This window comes from Diabrotica virgifera, chromosome 2 (assembly GCF_917563875.1).
Source record: "Diabrotica virgifera virgifera chromosome 2, PGI_DIABVI_V3a".
Taxonomy (NCBI): Eukaryota; Metazoa; Arthropoda; class Insecta; order Coleoptera; family Chrysomelidae; genus Diabrotica; species Diabrotica virgifera.
The window spans coordinates 44586333-44607762 of record NC_065444.1 but is presented as its reverse complement, the minus strand read 5'-3'; the positions used below and the strand labels follow the sequence as shown (position 1 = coordinate 44607762).

At 34.1% G+C, this 21430-nt stretch overlaps 1 protein-coding gene across 7 annotated transcripts in view; it reads left to right on the top strand.

The window, feature by feature from the left end:
* LOC114336036 (uncharacterized) overlaps window positions 1-21430 on the top strand; it is a 1032611-nt gene that overhangs the window by 235263 nt on the left and 775918 nt on the right. For all 7 annotated transcript variants that reach the window (XR_007696076.1, XR_007696075.1, XM_050642551.1 and 4 more), the window contains exon 2: window positions 476-578. Coding sequence is in view for 5 of the 7 variants with exons in the window: in XM_050642551.1 (XP_050498508.1) it covers window positions 488-578 (91 nt within the window). In the remaining 2 variants the exon portion in view is untranslated. The remainder of the gene's footprint in view (window positions 1-475; window positions 579-21430) is intronic.

Sequence of the window (21430 nt, the reverse complement as noted above, 5' to 3'; positions counted from 1 at the left end):
AGTCGACGAAGCCATGTCTAAGAAAGGATTGGAAGACGGAGACTGGGAAGATCGAAAAAAATGGAAGTCCTGGCTGACGGAAGGGAAACGGCATTAGCTGTAGACAACCCTTTATATATATATATACATATTACAGAATGCATGTAAATAACATTATATAATTATAAATAGTTGCCCATCTAAAACTCTATAGTACCTACCTATAAATATAAATTAAAGGCAGAGCCTGTAGACGTAAAATCCCATAGATTAATGAGGATTTTTTACAATGGAAATACATAAAGAAATAATAAAACCGCTTTAAACCATTTAAAATCCTTACGATTTGTATGGAAAAATTTATTTATTATTTATTTATTTATTTATTTATATAGTATATCTCGAATTTTCTTTCTAAATATATTTAAATCTATTTATTTCTGTTTCCATCTTTTATGTTGGATATCAGCTTACTCTATGATGACTTCTGTTTCAGGTTAACTAAGCCATGAAGAGGCCTTTGCTGACATCGGTGATTCTCATATATCTGGCTTCACAAAGTCGTTTTGTTGACACGGCTCCGGCAGAACTATCCGAAGGTAAGTCTGGCTAATACCTTATTGTAAATTCCTTTCTGCAGTTCATAGTTGAGCAACTGCGTTAAATTTCTCTTTGAGCCGCTTTGCCGTTGCCTTTCTGTTTTCTAAATAAACAGTGAAACGTCACAAGGGGCGAGACTCAAAGAAAATTAGGTCGGTAGCCCAGTAAATGACCCTTTTGGAGTAATTTTCAGCGTCACGACGGATTTGCTTGAAAATTTGGATTTCGATTTTAATTACCCTTCATTTTAAAGTTAGACTGGTGCCGTTGGTTGTTGCTTTTACTTGGTGGGTGAAAGCATCCCCTTCTCGGTGGTGAAAAAAATAAACGTTTAAAATGAATCTGGAAATGGATAATTTGCTAATTGTAAGCAACTTATGTTCTATACATTTTTTAAATAAGTCAATGCTTTTCGAATTTTTGAGGAGCGTTTTCGCCAATAACTCAAAAAGTAAGTATTTTATCGAAAAAAATTTTCTTAGAAAAAATGTAGCTTATAAAAAAACAAAAAATGGTTTGTTCATGAAGTCTGTGAACCCAGTAAAAGCAAATTTGTAGCTAATGAAAAATAGGTTCATATTAGTCAAATTCCAAATCGAATATTTGAACGAGAAATTAACCAAAAAATGAAGCACTTTCCGGGCAAAACTCAATAAAACTCTTTTAGCTTTATTTTTTATAAAAGTTTTTAGCATCAAAATAAAGCTAGTTACGCTCAAAATAAGATTTATTTTTGTAAAAATCGTGAAAATCTCCCCGTGTTTAGCACCTCAAATCAAATCTATCGTTACCGCTTTATCATCTATTTTATAAATGTATTGTTTATATGATCTGGTAGTTTGACCGGTTCGAAATGCTTATTTTTGATAAAATTTGGTTTTATATAAAAAAATTAATTTTGGAAAAAATGCCCTTTTTTCAAAATAACTTAAAAAGTATTAGTGATATGAAAAATCTCAAAGAGTAAAAAAATGTAAGTTTTGTTTTTATAAATATTTTTGACTTACTTTGTTTTTCTCTAAGACAAAAATTGGTTATATGGCTGTTCAAAATTTACATACACTTGTGATTAGGGACTCTCAAACCCTTTCAACTATAGCTCTTTTAAAAATAAGCGCTTGGAGACAATGAAGCAAACAGATCATATAAAAATTGCATAAGTAAAGTAACTTGTGAAGCGGTGACTATTAATTTCGTTTGTTTTGCGAATTAGGGGGTGATTTTCAGGATCTTTTTACCAAAACAAAAAGAGACCAACTTTATTTTGAGTGCAACTTGCTTACTTTTAATGCTAGAAGCTTTTTTAAAAATAAACAAATATTTTTTTTTTAATTCTGAAAACAGATACGATAAAAATTTTCCCAAAAAGTGCTTAATTTTTTGGTAATTTCATGTTGAAATATTCAATTTTGAATTTGACGAGTAAGAATCTACATTTCATTAACTACAACTCTGTTTGTACTAGGTCTACAAACTTCATATAGGTATATCTACATAATTTTTTTCATTTTCTTAAAGGCTATACTTTTACTAAGAAGATTTTATTTGACAAAATACTTACTTTGTGAGTTATTTGCGAAAAGCCGTCTAAAAACTTGTTTTGTAATTTATTGCAAAAGTTATTTAGAAAAACCGTCTAAAAACCTGCTTTTTTTAAATCAACATATTCACTCGCAAATAACTCGAAAAGTATTGACTTAGTGAAAAAACTCCATAGAACAAAAGTTGGTTAGAATTAGTCAGTTTATCACTTCCAGACTTATTTTGAACGTTTGTTTTTCACCCCCGAGAAGTGGCGGTACTCACAAAAAGAACAAAAGCACACATCGGCACAATATCTAGAAGGGGTGGTACTCATACACCGGAATGGGACGTTTCGATGCCGCCGGTTCATCGCCGGCCGTTTCGATGCCGCCGGTTCATCGCCAGTCCAGTTCATCGCCGTCATATCTCGCATTTCCTAGAATTCCTAATTAATACTAAACATATCTAATAATTGTAACTGTCGAAAATATATCAGATAGCGATTAATTGACTGGCGATGAATCGACCGGCATCGGCATCGAACTGGCGGCATCGAAACGGCGGCGATGAAACGTCCTAGACCCCTCATACACAGTGCAAAAGCACACATCGGCACAATATCACTTTTTTTCTTTGACATGTTAGCTATGTGTATGCCAAATTTAATTTCAATCCTAGCGGTTCTTTAAAATTCGGAGGTTTTGCAATATTTTATCGTGAGTGAATGGACTAGTAGTTGAGAAACTGCGTTAAATCTCTCTTTGAGCCGCTGTTCCGTTACCTTTCTGTTTTCTAAATAAACAGTGAAACGTCACAAGGGGCGAGACTCGAAGAAAATTGGGTCGTAATTAGTTAGTTGTTGTGTTCGTGGCATATGCTTTGATTTAAGAGCATAGGCGTAAAATGTGGGCTAACGCTTTTTAAATGCATTCATTTTTTTTCAAATCCTGAGAAATCTTATATGTATTTTTGAAAAATTTAAACGCCGAATTAAAGATTACTTTATTACCGAGGGCCTAAAATCCGTGACAACTTCTATAATGTTTATTTTAATAAGTTACAGGGGTAAAATAAAGAGAAAATTGAGTGTGATTTTTAATTTCAAATATCTCATTCAAAAGAAAGTTTTTGTTTATTCTAAGGGAATTTCAGCCTTCTGCAATAGTGTAATCTTTCATTATGCGTTTAAATTTTTTAATGTTTATCAGTGTTTTCATTCGGTCTAACAATAAAACGCTGAAAACGTTTGTTTTCTATACTTCCACAAAATTTATTATAACTATGTGACTACAGCTGTTTCGGCAGAGTGCCTTTCTCAAGTGATTTAGTTTACTATGGGTTTGCCTTTTTAAAGTATTTAACTGAAGAGGTTGAGGAGTGGGGAGCTGTTTGTCTCGAGTTGGTCATTCAAAATTATATCTGTATTTTTTAATTTATTAATTTCCATAGATTATAATAAAGATTGCTTAAGACCTTTATTTTGAATATGCATAAATATTAGACTATTTTTATTAGAATCTATGGAAATTAATAAATAAAAAATACAGATATAATTCTGAATGAACATCTCGAGACAAACAGCTCCCCACTCCTCAACCTCTGCAGTTAAAGACTTTAAAAGGCAAACCCATAGTAAACTAAATCACTTGAGAAAGGCACTCTGCCGAAACAGCTGCAGTCACATAGTTATAATAAATTTTGTGGAAGTATAGAAAACAAACGTTTTCAGTGTTTTATTGTTAGATAAAATGAACTTCCATCAAGTAACGGTCGAATCCATCAATTACTTTTCATTCAGGATTCGAAAAAAATAAAAATATTTAAAAAGCATTGTCCCGAAATTTAGTCCCTAAGCTTTTAATGGATATATTAATATTATTACCTAAAATTTATGGGTATATTAATATCATAACGAATTGAGGGGAAATAATAGACTGGAATCATTTATAAATAACTAAAAACTACAAAGCGGAGTAAAATTGACACCAAATGCTCCTTTAGACTAGGGTTTCTTAAATTATATAAGATAAATAACTATAAATCACCAAACAAAGATTATAGTTGTGACGATAATATAATTTTATCGTCTAGAGTACGCCAATGAATTAAGCAAAACGTGTTTTTATACCGTCTTGATAAAAAAGACGGAGCGAAAAGCCTAGTTGGATGATCATTCTCGGACCGTTGATCGGGTAACAATAAACAACAACGAGGTATAAGAGGTGAGTTTAAGTATATCCCGACCATTTTCCTCAACTCTACAACCCCCGTCGTCTTGGTGCGTTGAACGAATTTCGACGGTTTCATTTTACCTATCCTATACGAGAGATGATCGTAATTCCTTACATGTCTTTCCCCTGGCGAGTTGAGCGAGATGTCCTATCCTTATAGGTCCATTTCATATTAATAAATTGAATTCCTAATCCACGCGATCGTCGGTATTATTCATTCATGTACCAAATATCGACCTAATAGTCGCGGATAATAGTCCTATAGTTTTTAACTTAATGAAATATTTTCTGTAGACTTCTTGCTTAAAGCTGTACCCACCACAGTCAATTTTTCAGCACTATCTGTTTTTCCAGCCACACTGTCAAAAATACTCTTGTGCTGATAATGGTATAGACAGTCTGGTTTTAAATATATCTTCTCCTTTAACTTCTGTCTCATCGTCTGACGTTGGAAATCATTATGGCGATTTTAACTGTATAAATGTTCGTCTCGCTTGAACCTAAGCCACTGTATTCTTCACCACGCTCTTCTTCTTTAATTGCCATCTCTGCGACGAAGGTTGGTAATCATCATGGCTATTTTGACCTTCGAGGTAGCTGCTCTGAATAGTTGCCTTGAGCTCCAACCAAACCAATCTCTCAGGTTCTTCAACCAGGAAACGCGCCTCCTTCCTAAACTTCTCCTACCGTCTATTTTGCCTTGAATTATGGCATAATTACGATAGTGACTCATTAAAGTAACTTCTTGTAACTACTTTTTTTTCTAAATATTCGCTAATAATCTGTATAAAGTAGAACGATTTATATCTTCGTGACTATTCGTGACAGAACACCAATCGTTGGGGACATAAATTGCCTTTCCTTTGAAGTAAGAGTATTCAAATTCTTCATCATTGGGTGGGTAGAAATGACTACTCACCATAAAGTTTAGATCAATTGTTCTTCTTCTGGTATTCGTATCAACTATCCACCTTGTCGCATTTTTATACTTACTACCTTACACGATTATATTTTATAATTATTAACATTATTTAAAATTATTATTTTACATCGAAATCGTTGGTATCACGTTTTAATGTTATACTGAGTATTTTTAAAACTAGTCTAATCATTAATAGTTTAGTAAATAGACAGCTTGAGACGTTGAAACAGGAAAATCAAACAAGAATAATGCAAGAAAGGAATTCAAACCAAGGCTAAGTCTATGTAAGGATAAGGAGGGGCACATACTTAATACAAAAGAAGAAATATTGAAAAGGTGGGTGGAACACTATAAAGAACTACTTACTATCGAAGTAGAAGATCCAAATTAACCACTCCCAGGAGCAAACAACAATACACCAGTAGAGCCTCCATCAATTCAAGAAGTACGGGATGCAATAAAACACCTAAAAAATAAGGGTCTACTCCAAAATCCCCAAAATAAGGGTCTACCCCGACAGCCAAACTCCCGACAGCCACAATTCCGACGGCCAAAATCCAGACAGGCCGGAATCCCGACAGGTTTGATAAGTTTCTTTTTAACATATAATTACATTTATTTCTTGTTTTTTGTTTATGGACATCTGTTTTTTATTTTTTGTTAATAAACAAAAGTATTTTGTATTAAAAGTATTAAACAAAAGTCGGAATTTTTACTTATGCGAGGAGTGTTGCATGTCGGGATTTTGGCTTGTCGGAATTCTGGCGTGTCGGGATTCTGGCGTGTCGGTGTTTTGGCTGTCGGGATTTTGGCTGTCGGGATTTTGGGCGGCACCGAAAAAATAATAATACATCTCCAGGAAATGATGGTATACCCGCGGAACTTATTAAATATGGAGGTGCTACTCTGGCTAATCAAATATATAAAATAATGCTGAGAGCCTGGAATAAGGAACAAATCTCGGAAGAGTGGTGTATTGGAATCGTTTGCCCGCTATAAAAAAAAGGGTGATCAATTGGAATGTAGAAACTATAGGGGAATAACCCTCCTTAATACAGCTTACAAAATATTTTCGAGTATCTTATATGGTCGCCTAAGTGCACATTCAGAGGAGCTTCTTGGAGAATATCAAAGTGGTTTTAGACCTGGTTGATCAACAACAGACCAGATCTTTGTGCTAAGGCAAATACTGGAAAAAACCAATGAATTCAATATCGACACACACCACACAACTTTTCGTAGATTTTAATTCGGTCTATGATAGTGTCCTAAGCAATAAATTGTATGAAGCCATGGATAAATTCCACATCCCTGATAAACTGATAAGATTGGTTAAGGCTACAATGCGTAAAGTTGTTTGCAAAGGCGAAATACAGGGCGAACAATCACAGGCGTTTGAAACTCATGTTGGGCTGGGACAGGGAGATGCGCTGGCGTGTCTCCTCTTCAACATAGCTCTGGAAAAGACAGTCAGAGATGCCCCAATAGACAACACAGGAAATATTTTTAATAGATCATTCCAAATTTTGGCATATGCAGATGACGTGGACCTAGTTTCCAGCACAACACGCAAGCTAGAAGAAATGTATAGCACCTTCTCAAATGCCTTAAAAAATATGGGCCTGCAAGTAAACGAGGGCATCAACACCCAACAATAGAGCCAGAAATATCGGTCACCAATTTACAGTTGATAACTCTACATTTGAAGTGGTGGACAAATTCACATACTTAGGCTCCCTGATCACCAAGGAGAACGTCATATGACAGAAGAAATCAAGCGAAGGATAATACTAGCAAATAAATGCTATTTTGGACTGAGTAGACATATGAGAAGCAGAAACTTAAGCCAAAAAACAAAAATAACCATATGCAATAGCTAGGCCTAGGCCAAAACTCAGATGGAAGGATGGTGTAGATGAGGATGGGAGAAAAATAGGCGTAGCAAACTGGCAACGGTTGGCAATGGATAGGACTGACTGGCGTAATAGGATTAGGAAGGTCGAGGCTCTTTCATAGGGCTGTAGTACCATTGATGTTAATGATGAAATAGACAACTGAAACCTTTCTATTCTACTCTGAGTAATCATCATAAGATTTGAAAACAATTTTATAAAATTTTACTGGTTTTTCTTTAGTAATACAAACGTTTCTCTATCTATCTGCATTTTACAGTTTACCATCCTTATAACAACTAGGTACTTGCTTTCTTTTTATATCGCAGTTTTAATTAAATTGAAGACGTGATCCGATTTAAAACTTTACAAATTTTCCTTCCAGATACCGCTTCTCTGGGCTTGTTTATTAAGAAAACGGCAGTAAATAGGGCAATTTTAAAATACACGTTTTATCTATAAATAGTATGTATTATGCAGAAAAAGTATAATATTAATGAGATTTCTTTATGATGAATAAAATGAAAACATTTATTTACGAAAATGGAAATGCGTACTTGTTTTCCCAATAATTGTTGTAGGTAATAGAACAAAGTTAATACGTTGGACAGAAAAGTTTTTGGCCTGATATAAAAAACTGCTGTTGCTGTTATTTGTTCAATTACAAATGAGTTACTTAATTTGTAATCTCACAATAATCTTAACTTTCTAATTTTTTATACTTTCACTGTGTATAATTGTAATAGGTATCGATAATTACAGGTTATGCAGCTTCTTGCAGAATTGAATCAATTGCTAAAATATGTTGCAATAACTTACTCGTTTATAGTTATTTTCCTAACAAGTGCAGAAAGTCATACTTTTCCGCATGCGACTGCTGTTTTCCGAACGACGCGAAGCGGGAGTTCGGCAAGCAGTCGAGTGCGGAAAAGAGACTTTCTGCAAGAATTAGGAACAATATTTTTTCTACGAGTCTTTAAATCATGACCAAATATTAATCAATTAATTTAATTAACATGAAAATACATACACAAATTTATTCTTTGACAAGGTTGTCAAAACCTAACTTTCAATATAATTAGTTAGCATGACGACGATCTTGGTTTCCATGACTATGATTCAAAACGACTATTACTGTCTACCGATTTGACTTTCGAATATTATGTCAAAATAATTTTATTTCATCGAATTGTCGCGTTAATTTCATTAAAACATGAACACAATAAGATACATTTGAAATAAAATAGTAAATAATATCTAAATATTAGTTTATTTCATGTATTATAATTATTTTTAAGGCCATATTAAAATATCTACACGCGTGCGGAAAAGTAAAACGCGTGCGAAAAAGTAAAACGCGTGTGGAAAAGTAAAACGCGTGCGGAAAAGTGAAACTTTCTAAACTAAAACGCGTGCGCGAAAGTAGACATTTTTGCACGCTCGTATAAAAAATTATATTCGTGTAAGCATCAAAGTACAAAGGTGTTTCTTACTATACAAAGTAAATAACCTTTTTGATGAAATGTAGATTATTTGTGAGCATTAAAAATTAGGGTTCGGACTCTGGTGAGTCCGAACCCTAATGGACTATTTAGAATATTAACCTCACCAACAACTCTAGTACCTACGTAAGTTAGTGTGCAGTTACGTTGAGTGTATATATCAGTAGCCGTCAATAAATCATTTTTTTATTTACCTGCTTAGAAATATTCCGCATCGTAGAACGAGAAGTTCGGACATACTTATATTCGATTCGAATGCTACATTTGGTCCTTCGAGCCAGGAAGAAAAATTTGGTCCTTCTATTAAGAAAGAAAATTTATTTTTAACCATAATTGTGTCTTAACTTATAAATATTAGTACATTTACACCAGCGGTTCTCCAATTCCTTTATCACAACTCCAAAATTCCGCAAAGTACTCTAAAAAAATTGCAGATCCATTCATCATTATCCAGCGTTCTGCATCCAAAGTTGAACATAGGCTTCCCCTAATTTCTTCCAGTTTTGTCGGTTTTGGGTTCCATTGGGATCCATTAGTTCCCCGTAAATAATCTATTAACCAGCAACTAATTTCTACAATACAAAAATTTATTCATTCATAGCTCAGCAAATATATTGGAAAATACATTACACGAGCCCTGTATATGTTACAAAGTGAAGTTATAAATTTTTTTTTCGTTATTCTGTTGGAGATAATACTAGGATGGGGAGGCTTTACTGCCCCACTTAACGCCGTTCAAAATTCATTATCAATACTTCACAGCAGGATTATTAATTTACAGTTAAAGAGTTTAATCCGTTAATTAGGATAATTAATTGCACATTAAAAGTTACTAATACTATATAAATGAACATAATAGCCAATTAAACAAGTTTAATGACAATTTTGAGATGAAACTTATTGGTTTGTGATAAACAAACATAATTAGAAGGTGAATTAAAAGGGATGAGATTAAACGGTAGGTCTAAGTAGGGTTAATTACTTGATAAAAGTAATCAAAGTGTCTTTCGGGGTATGTTTTTCAGATCATAGTTAAACAGTATATGAGAAGTGGAGAAGTTGAAGATATTTACTAAGCTGACACCAACTAACAAGAGACCCACGAGGATATTAAATTCCGGTAGATGGCTTTATACCATAAATCAAAAAAATACTTAAATTGCTTTGTAAAAGGTACCTTTATAAAAAAATATTATATTTTTTATAAAAATCCTAAACAGGACTATTTTGCCTAATAGTGCTTTTTACAGGTCACACTAAATGATGGAGCCACCAAGATATGTGGGTAAAAACACTTTGGTTGTTATAAAAATTTAAATTGTTTTCATTAGATTATACAAATAGATGTGATGTTACAAATATTCCTGGATTTAACGACCAGGCATCACATGACTCTCCTGATGCTGATTGCAATACAGTGGAACTTCGATAAGTCGGACTAATAGGGACGGCGGTCGATTCGGGTTATCAAAAATCCGAGTTATCCGGAGAATATGGTAAAAATTGATAAAATACGGTATACTTACAGATAAACTCCATTATAATTGCAAAAACATGAAATACATAATGCACAGTACATATAAATTACGTACAGTTGTATACAGTATTATTTATTTCTTGATAAAACTCAGTAAAAACCTCAGTCAAAGTGAAAAAATGTTTGTTTTGTCTGACGAAAATCGGTCCGGGTTAGCCGAACTTCCGGGTTATCGGAGGGTGACCTATCAGGGTTACACTGTATCTAGAAGGTAGACCTTACATAACGGAGGCAACTATTCAAGAGGCAACTGAGTCCGTAATGTGAGGTCTACCCTCTGGATATTGCAACCCACGTAGTGAGTGTCGTGTGATGTCTGCTAGTTAAATCCAGGAATATTCTAAAGATAATATCTATTTTTATAAAATAATTGAACTAATTTAAAATTTTATAACAACTAAAGAGTTTTTACTCACATATCTTGGTGGCTCAAACATGTAATTTGAACTGTAATAAGTACTGATGATCGAATCTTTATTCCGAAAACGTTCTGTGAGGTAGCCCTTTTAGGGATTTTTGATAAATATGCCTTTTACATTAATAGAAAGATTACATGAAAGATTAAAAGAAGCAGTAACAATCCTGGCAAAAGAAGCACGGAAAAGAGGTCTAGAAATTAACGAAGGAAAAACAAAATATCTACTCTGCTCTAGAAGAGAAGATAACAGGAGAATTCAAAATAGAAAACTACACTTTTGAAAGAGTCCAACAATTTAAATATTTGGGAGTAATAGTGAATGGCCAAAACAAGAGAAGTGAAGAAGTAAAGGAACGAATACTAGCAGGCAACAAAACATACTGGAGATATCATAGGCTTATGAAGGACAAGAACTTATCCAGAAATACAAAACTGAAAATATACAGAGTTGCAATCAGACCAGTAGTTACGTACGCAGCTGAGACAATGTGCCTCACAGAAAAAGATTAATAAAAGTTGAGAATATTCGAAAGGAAATTCCTCCGACGGATTATTGGCCCGATAAGAATGGACAACGGAGAATTGAGAAGAAGAATGAACTATGAACTAAGAGATATAATGAAGGGAGAATATATACAGTAGAACCTCGTAAATCCGAACCCCGCGAATCCGAACTTTTGGCAAATCCGAACCAACGGAAAGTGAAAAAAATTTAAAAATTCAAGACAAAAACTTAAAAACATATTTATTATACAGAGTAAAGCCAGAAAATTGGACAATGTAGGATTACTAGGATTTTGACATTTAAAATTTCTTAAAAATAAATATTATACTTTAATATATAGGTTTATAAAGTGCTTATAAAGGTTAAACAAAAACTTACTTTGGTTCTCTCGTAGTCAACTTGAGTCCAAAAATATTGTCCACACTCTTGCGAGAACGTTTGGCTACTCAAAATCACAATGAAAGCTTTGAACTACTAGTTAAGGCTAACTTTCGGATAATCCGAACTTTTCGGAATCCGAACAGGCTGTCCCCCCAATTATTTCGGATTTGCGGGGTTCTACTGTAGTTAGATTTATTAAAGCACAGAGGCTGAGATGGCTGGGATATATAGGGTGAAGAAAAAACGACCTACTAATTAAGAAGATCACCAGATGGAAACCAGAAACTGAAAGACCAAGGGGAAGACCTAGACAGAGATGGAAGGACCAGGTCATAAGAGATATCAAAATTCTGGACGTGAGAAACTGGAGGGAACTATGCACATATCGAAATGAGTGGTAGGAAATTGTAACGAAAGCCACGTGATACAACAAACTTTGACAACATACAAGTGGAATGCGGAGTGATTCACCGTAATAAGCGAATTTACATACATACGTAATCGATATTCCTCTTATACCGGAAGGTGTCGAGGTGTCTTCTTTACACGTTATTCTCTGCGAACTTACGACACTTTTTTCGGTCCCTAGCTAATTCTTTGGCTTCCTGCCACGATTTTCCTCTATTCTTTAATATTTCCATCACACTTGTATTCCACGTTTTTCTTGGTCGGCCTCTCATGTTTTCCTCTATCGTTCTAAATAAGTGCCAAGTCCATTTTAATTTTTTTTCATGAATTTGATAAGGATAAGGCTAATTAATGAAATTAACAAGAACAACAAGATCAGAGTTATAATGTCAATAGGAGAAACAGAATACATATAACTAAAAGGAGGAATCCGCCAAGGAGACTCGCTCAGCCCATTTTTATTAAGTATGGTGATGAATCAAATAATTCACGAAGTAAGAAAACGACATGGATACCACATGGGAGCGCACAAAATCACGATACTATGCTATGCTGATGATGCAGTACTAATTGCTGATAACGAGGATGACCTAAAAAGGCAGCTCCACACTTTCAATATCACAGCAAATAAACTTAATATGAGAATATCAGTAGAAAAAACTAAATGTATAGTGATAAGTAAAGAGCCGCGTAGATGCAAGTTAGAAATAGACGGCAAAATTGTAGAACAAGTAATGAAATTCAATTACCTAGGAGTAGAGATCACTAGTGACAGGAATATAAGAACAGACACCACAACACAAGCAACAAAGCGGCAAGAGTAAGTGGTTGCCTCCGAGAAACCATATAGAGAAACAAATATCTGACCACGGAAAGCAAAATAAAAGTATACAAGACAACAGTAAGACCCATCCTAACATATACAGCGGAAACAAGGAGTGATACAAGAAAGACGAAACAACAAATCAACAATATCGAAATAAAAGTATTAAGATCAATAGCGGGCATATCATTAAGAGACAGACAAAGCAACAGAAGTATACGAGAACGATGCAAAATTCAAAATATTAACGGGTGGATAAAAACAAGAAAGAAAAACTGGAACGAACGTGTAAACCGATTGGAACCAGATAGATTAGCGAACATCTGTAAAAACAACAAGCCGTATAGCAGAAGACCCGTTGGAAGGCCGCCAAAAAGGTGGAAAGACAACGTACAGTCAACAACAACTGAAACAGAATAAGAGGCAGACAAACAGAAGTAATCCTAGTCGCGCGAAGAAGAAGAAGAAGAAGAAGAAGAAGAAGAAGAAGAAGAAGAAGAAGAAGAATAAGAAGAAGAAGAAGAAGAATTTTTTCCTTTAATAATGTTTTTACTTTTAATTATATTCTAATAGTTTCACTACGTCTTTCATCGGTTCTCCTAGCTCCCACGACTTGTCTTAAATACCTCATTTTTGCGGCTTGCAATCTCTTTTCTCGTTTTTCGTTCAATACCCAATTATTTGCTCCATATGTAGTGATAGGTATGTAAATTGTTTTAAATATTACCATTTTAATTTTCCTTGTTATTTCCTTTTTATTTAAGAAGTTTTTATATAGGTGTTTATACAGGGGTTCTTTTACAAAGAATATATTACCAGATAGCTTGTTTTGATTGTTTAGTATCACAGATATTGGTATTGAGGGTGACCTTAGATGCGGTTGGTGGATTACCTGAAACACCACGATGGTTCCAGATAGTAGACGAAGCAACGAAGCATTAAACCTAGGAATTTTGTGCAGTAAGATGAATCGTCTTGCAACTTTTTGCATTCGATTAGAGAGAGTGTCAGGCAACTTTGTGAACTAAATTCATATAGGGCAAAAATTTTTGTGCATAAGAAAATGCATTTTAAAAGTGCATCTCGAAGAGGTGAAAATGAAAAATTTAGATCTTGAGCAATATTCATGGAAATGAGTTGAATTTTTATAATCGGGGATTTTGGGGATCGCTGAGTACGAATTTCATATCGGCGATGGTCTCCAAGGTACCTGGTGCCCACGGTGGAACTCGTCGCCTAGAGTTTTACATTATAATCATTAAAAATTAGTCAATATCCATTAGTCGGGGGGTTTTTGGGGTCGCCGGAAACGAATTTAGTGTTGACGATGGTCTCCAAGATACCTGGTGCCAAGGATGGAACTCGTCGCCTGGAGTTTTATGTTATAATCATTCAAAATCAGTTAATAACCATTACTCTGAGGGTTTTGGGGGTCACTGAACAAGAGTTTCATGTGGTCGATGGTCTCCAAGATACCTGATGCCCAGAGTGGAGCTCGTAGTCTGGAGTATAATGTTATAATTATTAAAAAATCATTTAAAACCATTACGAGGTGGGTTTTGGGGTCGCTGTGCACGAATTTCATGACGACGATGGTCTCCTGTGTACCTGGTGCCCAGGGTGGAACTCGTCGCCTGGAGTTTTATGTTATAATCATTCAAAATCAGTCAATAACCATTACTCTAAGGATTTTGTGGGTCGCTGAACAATAATTTCATGTTCGATGGTCTCCAAGGTACCTGGTGCCCAAAGGGTGCTCAAAGGGTGCGTCGTCTAGAGTTTTATGTTATAATTATTACAAATCATTTAAAACCATTACTCGGGGAGTTTTGGGGGTCGCTGAACATGAATTTTATGACGGTGATGGTCTCCAAGGTACCTGGTGCCTAGGGTGGAACTCGTAGCCTGGAGTTTTATGGTATAATCATACAAAATCAGTCAATAACCATTACTATGAAGGTTTTTGGTGTCGTTGGGCATCAACGACACTTACTTATTTGAAGTTACACAAATTTCTCTCTTATTCCGCAATTTCGAAAACCAAAATTATAAAACAGCGCAGGTATAGACTGTAGATAATGAAAATTCCTTTAATACCAATCTTAAACACCTTGATATTATAATATAATTATTCATTCTGCAATTAACAAAACTAATAAGTATAAAATATATATGACTTTTTCAAAACACCAACATTAAAAACTTACTTTGCTTTAAATACGGTATCACTTTTTAGATGTTCTTTATAATTAATTAAACATTTTTAAAAGAACAGAACTACATAAAAGGAGCAGTAAAATAAAAAGACAGATTCACAGCCAAGAAAGTCAATAGAAAAATCACCATATACATCTTCTTTTTTGGTTGATCATATCGGCCTTCGACGGTAATCCATCAACATTATATTATACTAATACGTCGCTAAAGAGTTCTAAAACTACTATTTTTTTATATAAAATGAGACTAGAAATCTAAAAATTAAAATAATACCACAGAAAACACAAAAAATCGCTGATATAACTTAATTACCCTTGAAATGCCAATTATGTCAAAATTTCATAAATGTCATTAGTGCAAAATTTAACGACAACTGCTTTAAAAGCGACAAAATTTTAAAATAATTTTTAAATAGGGTATTTTTTAGGATCTAATATAAAAGTGTTTTAAGAAAAATTATTAATGAAAAATATATTTAGCGACCCCCAAAACACCGAAGTAATGGATATTGACTGATTTTGAATGAATATAATATAAAATTGCAGGCGACGAATTCCACCCTAGGCACCAGGTACTTTGGACACTATCGGCGACATGAAATTCGTACTCAGAGAACCCAAAACTACCGAGTAATGGTTATTGACTGGTTTTGAATGGTTACAACATAAAACTCCAGGCGACGAGTTTCACCCTGGGCACCAGGTAACTTAGAGGCCATCGCCGACATGAAATTCGTACTAAGTGATCCCCAAAACCCCCCAGATTAATGGATATTTACTGATTTTAAATAATTATGACATAAAACTCCAGGCGACGAGTTGCACCCTGGGAACCAGGTACATTGGAGACCACCGCCAACATTAAATTGTGTTTAGCGACTCCAAAAACCCCCGAGTAATGGTTATTGACTGATTTTGAATGGTTATAACATAAAACGCTAGGCAATGAGTTCCAACCCTTGGCACCAGGTACCTTGGGCACCATCGCCGACATGAAATTCGTACTCAGGGACCCTAAAAACCACCAGGGTAATAGTTTTTGACTAATTTTGAATAATTATAACTAAAAACTCCTGGCGACTAGTTCCACTTTAGGCACCAGGTATCTTGGAGACCACCGCCGACATTAAATTCGTACTCAGCGACCCCCAAAACCCCCAGTGTAATAGTTTTTGGCTGATTTTTGATAATTAGAACTAAAAACTTTAGGCGAGGAGTTCCACCCTGGGCACCAGGTATCTTGGATGCCATCGCCAACATTAAATTCGTGGCCGGCAACCCCAAAAACCCCCCGACTAATGGATATTACCTGATTTTTAATGATTATAACATAAAACTCTAGGCGACGAGTTCCACCGTGGGCACCAGGTATCTTGGAGACCATCGCCGATATGAAATTCGTGCTAAGCGATCCCCAAACCCCCGAATATAAAAATTCAACTCATTTCCGTCAATATTTTCCAAGTTCTAAATTTTTCATTTTAACCTCTTCGAGATGCACTTTTAAAATGCATTTTCTTATGCACAAAAATTTTTGCCGTAGATGAATTTAGTTCACAAAGTTGCCTGACACTCTCTCTAATCGAATGCAAAAAGTTCCATGACGATTCATCTTACTGCACAAAATTCCTAGGTTTTGGGCTTTTTCGTGCTTCGTTGCTTCGTCTGTAGATGCACATGGTTCCAAGAAAGATGGAAATGCAAACGTCATGTAGATGCAATGACTAACCTTAAAATTCGAAAAATGCAATACATTAGATATGTTGCGATATAAGATCAATATCAATTTCTGGAAGACATTACTAAGGGAAAAAATTACAAGTAGTTGGACTTTGTAAGTCCTAGGTTTTCACCCAAAGTAATCGAAAGTAGAACTGGAAGTCGATATTTGAACTCTTCGTGTAACTTTACGTCGACTTATATACGATTTTTACTAATTTTGAGTCATTTTTACTAAACTTTGGGTCATCATTGTTCAAACAGGAATGATTTCAAAACCAGAACTAAAGACTCAAACTTAACTTTTCAATACACTTCGATTGTTGTGTTACATGTACTATTTCTGCGACTATAGTGGCACTTCTGGTTAGAACATTTTAACCGGAAATGATATTAAAACCAAAATTTTACCTTTTTTCTCATCTTGCTAAGGCACGTAGAATGATATCTCGCTTATACTATTTCGGTGACTTTAAAACAGTACTTACTGTTGCAACTATAAAACCGGAAATTTGATGTTAAATTTCTCATCTTTAATACCATCCTTGGGTTATAAGCTTACATTCGACACCGCATTTGTCATTCTATCTGTATTAAAAACGGAGGAGTTGTTTTCGCCGACGGACAGACAGAAAGTCATGAAACCGGAAGTATATATTTATTCTCGTCTTGCGAAGGCGCGTCGAATAATATATCACCTTTACTATTCCGGTGACTTTAAAACAGTACTTCTGGTTGCTTTTCTAAAACCAGAAGTCCTAGGTCAAATTTCTCACATTTAGTACCATTCTTGGATTATAAGCTTTCATTCGACACCTTATTTGTCATTCTACCTGGTATAATGACGGAGGAGTTAGATTCGCAGTCGGACGGACAGACAGCCTAGGTCAAATTTAGTACCAAACTTGGATTATAAGCTTTCATTTGACACCTCTTTCGTCATTATATCTGGTATAACGACGGACGAGTTATATTCGCGGTCGGACGGACAGACAGACTAGGTCAAATTTGTTACCTTTATTACCATCCTTGGATTATAAGCTTTCATTTGACACCTCATTGGTCATTCTACCTGGTATAATGACGGAAGAGTTAAATTCGCGGTCAGACGGATAGACAGCCTAGGTCAAATTTCTCACCTTTAGTACCATCCTTGGATTATAAGCTTTCATTTGACACCTCATTTGTCATTCTACGTGGTATAATGACGGAAGAGTTGTGTTCACAGACAGACAGACGGACAGACGAACGTGGATAATTCAAAGTTTTCACATTTTTTCAAAATTGGGTGAAAACAATATAGAATAACTGATTTGCAATTTCAATTAAATATTTGATGAGTACCAAATGAAATGAATTGTCAAATGAAATTAGTCGAGGAAATGAAGCTGAAAAAATGGCAAAACCTCGCAATTTTTTCGTCCAGCATCGATTTGTACAAAAATTTGGGATTAGGCTCATTACACCCTCTATTTCATTTTCTATAATGAGCCGTTGTACGCTTTTGGTTTTTTAAGGGTGAAAACTACCCCTAATTATAAAAAATTATAAAATAACATTTTAAACTTTAATATTGTCAACATTTGGTTCTTATCAGTTACATAATGATTGTTTTATGCTTTAAGATATACTATCATAATATTTCAACCCTTAAAACCACCCTTGTTGGAGCTATATACAAAAATATATATACAAATTTACTTATCCTAAAAGAATAATTTCGGCTTGCATAAATTTACATAAGAATTTGGGATTAGGATCATATCGCCCAGTATGTACTTCATATTCTATATCATGCTTAAGGGCGTTGATTATTTTTAGGTGTGTAGACTACCCCTTATTGTCAAAAATTTTAGAAAAACATTGTAAACTTTAATATTGGTAAAATTTGGTTTTGATTGGTTAAATAATAATTGTTTTATACTTTAGGATATAATATCATAATATTTAAACCCTTATAAAACACCTTTAACACCAATACAGTTTTCATAAGTAGATATTTTAATAGATCTATACAGAAAAAAAGTAGAATTAAGAATTACAAAATCATTTATTTACACAAAAATACGAATTTAAAAATATGTCCAAATACAAATACAAATAGTTTTTTAGTCATCTTCCAGTATACGAACCGGTTTTGTGGTATTATACATACATTGAGAATTATCCATAAGCGGACTATCCGAATTTTTCGAAAAAAAAATCGTTTTATAAACATAGCTCCTTCATTTTTGGCGATAAAAAGTTTTTTCAAAAATGACTTTGTAGGATATTTGAAGAGTTATAAGACTGTGTAAACTAAATGCCGTAAGATCCCTTAGTATTTAATTAGGGTGGGTTTAAAGGACTCGAACAAGGGAGTGTTTGCTCGTAAATAGACGTTTTAAACAGCTATATCTCGCTAAATGTTTACTGTAATGAAAATCTATGCACAGGAAAGTTTTAGTTATTAAAAAAGCTACAATTTAATAATCTATCAATTTTTTCGTATCTTCAGTAGTTTCGGAGATATTTTGAAGTAAAAGGTAAAAAATGGAAAATTCCAAAAAACAAATTTTTTTTTAAACTCCAAATTTTCTAAAATTAGGACTTTTAAATAGGTCAAACTTCTTCAGTGTATTAATAATACAAATATAAAAGGAATTACAGAAAGGTGAAGACCAATTTTTAATTAGGAGTGTAGTTAGGGGGTTGTTTTCACTGTTTTTTTATAGAGGAAAGCAGGTACCGACATTTTTTTGATCATAAGTCACTTAATTTTAAGGCTAGAAACTTTTATTATTATTTTTTGAAAGGCCTAACTGTATACTTGAAAAAAGATTATTTAAGTTTTTCTCGAAAAATGCAAAGTTTTTCCGTTATTTTACTTTGAATATTTCAAATTATGCATTTGACGAAAAAAGCTAACTTTTAACATGCCGTATCTCTGTTTGTATCGGTCTTGAAGATATTACAGAAAAAAAATTTGGTTTGTGTTACTAAAAGATACAATTTTGATATCTACAGTTTTTTTGATTAAATGCATATTTTTCGAGGTGTTCTCAAAAAACCCTCTAAAAAAGTCGATTCTTTCATCGAAAAACTGTTAATTTCAAGCGCGAATAACTCGAAAAATATTAGTTTTACAAAGAAAATGTAAAAATAATTTTTTTCTTAGAATCAATTTTTACATCGGTTTACATGGTTAAAATGTAATAAAAAATTCCCGCCCCCGAAATCGGGTGGCAACCACCCCCAAGGTTTTAGCGTACAGCGGCATGATATAGAAAATGATCCTTGGACTATTCCCTACCTTCTGTGAAAATTTCAAGTAAATCCATGCTGGACGAAAAAATTGCGAGCCAAAATGCTTCATTTCCTCGACTAAATATTTCAATTTCATTTCGCAACAACCAAACTACCAAACTTCAAAGTAGGTATAGAATAGACGTGAAAGAAAACAATACCAATACGTGCGATTTTGAAATGATAGCATAGATCCCCTTTAAAAACAATTATCTTCTAACGGTCCTGTGCTGGGATCCTAAGTCGTTGTGCCTGTATGATATCTATTACTTTCTTCGCTTTTAAAACTCATCTAATTTCTTATCTCCTAAAAGAAATAATAGCCAGGGAGGTAGTGTCAAATTTGACCGGAGCATTTTAGCATGGCTGGTTTCTTATTATTTAGGTAGGTGCTCCAAAGCTTATTAAGAAATGATGTGTCAGCTGGCCCAAAACCGGGGATTTTAGTCAAGAAAAAGTAAAACATGAAAGTTGATGGACCAACGCTACAGCTTAAATGTCAAATAATTATATACGTTACTCAGAATATTTAATGGACTTGCTTACTTGGCGCCTACCTTTCACTCAGGAGATCGGGGTTCAAATCCTGGCGCGGAAAATTCTTTTTGTTTTTTAAAATGACATTTTATTTTGAAAAGTATTTATTTTTCTAATACCACGTTTTTATTATTTATACGAGACAATATAAAAAAATCTGTATGTCTTTTATAGAATCGCAAACTATGCATTTTTGGTCATATTATGATTGATCTTAATAAGCAAATGTGTTGTACATGAACCCCTGAAGGTTCCTGAGTTGGTAAGACCAACAATCTAAGTGAAAATGGAGATATTATTTGTTATTTTTTTTTGACACACTGTTTTTTCTTAATTTTATATGTTGTAGAACCGAAAGATACAACCCTAAATTTTCACTTTTCTATCACCAACCCCCATGTTTTAATAGCAATCTAAATATTTCCCTATTCTCTATAATATATATAAAATATAATATACAAAAAACAGTTTGTCTAAAAAGATAAAAAATGTCAGGAGGGGGTGGGGTGGGGAGGCCAACCCCCCTTTTCACTTAGATTGGTCGTACTAACTCAGGAAGCTTCAGGGGTTCATGTATTTATGATCAAATGTATATATTATGCTATTTCAAAAGTTCTATGCATAATTCTATAAAAGACATACAGATTTTTTTATATTGTCTCGTATAAATAATAAAAACGTGGTATTATAAAAATAAATATTTTTCAAAATAAAATGTCAATTTAAAAAACAAAAAGAATTTTCCGCGCCAGGATTTGAACCCCGATCTCCTGAGTGAAAGGTAGGCGCCAAGTAAGCAATTCCATTAAATGTTCTGAGTAACGTATATAAATATTTGACATTTAAGCTGTAGCGTTGGTCCATCAACTTTCATGTTTACCTTTTCTTGACTAAAATCCCCGGTTTTGGGCCAGCTGACACATCATTTGTTAATAAGCTTTGGAGCACCTA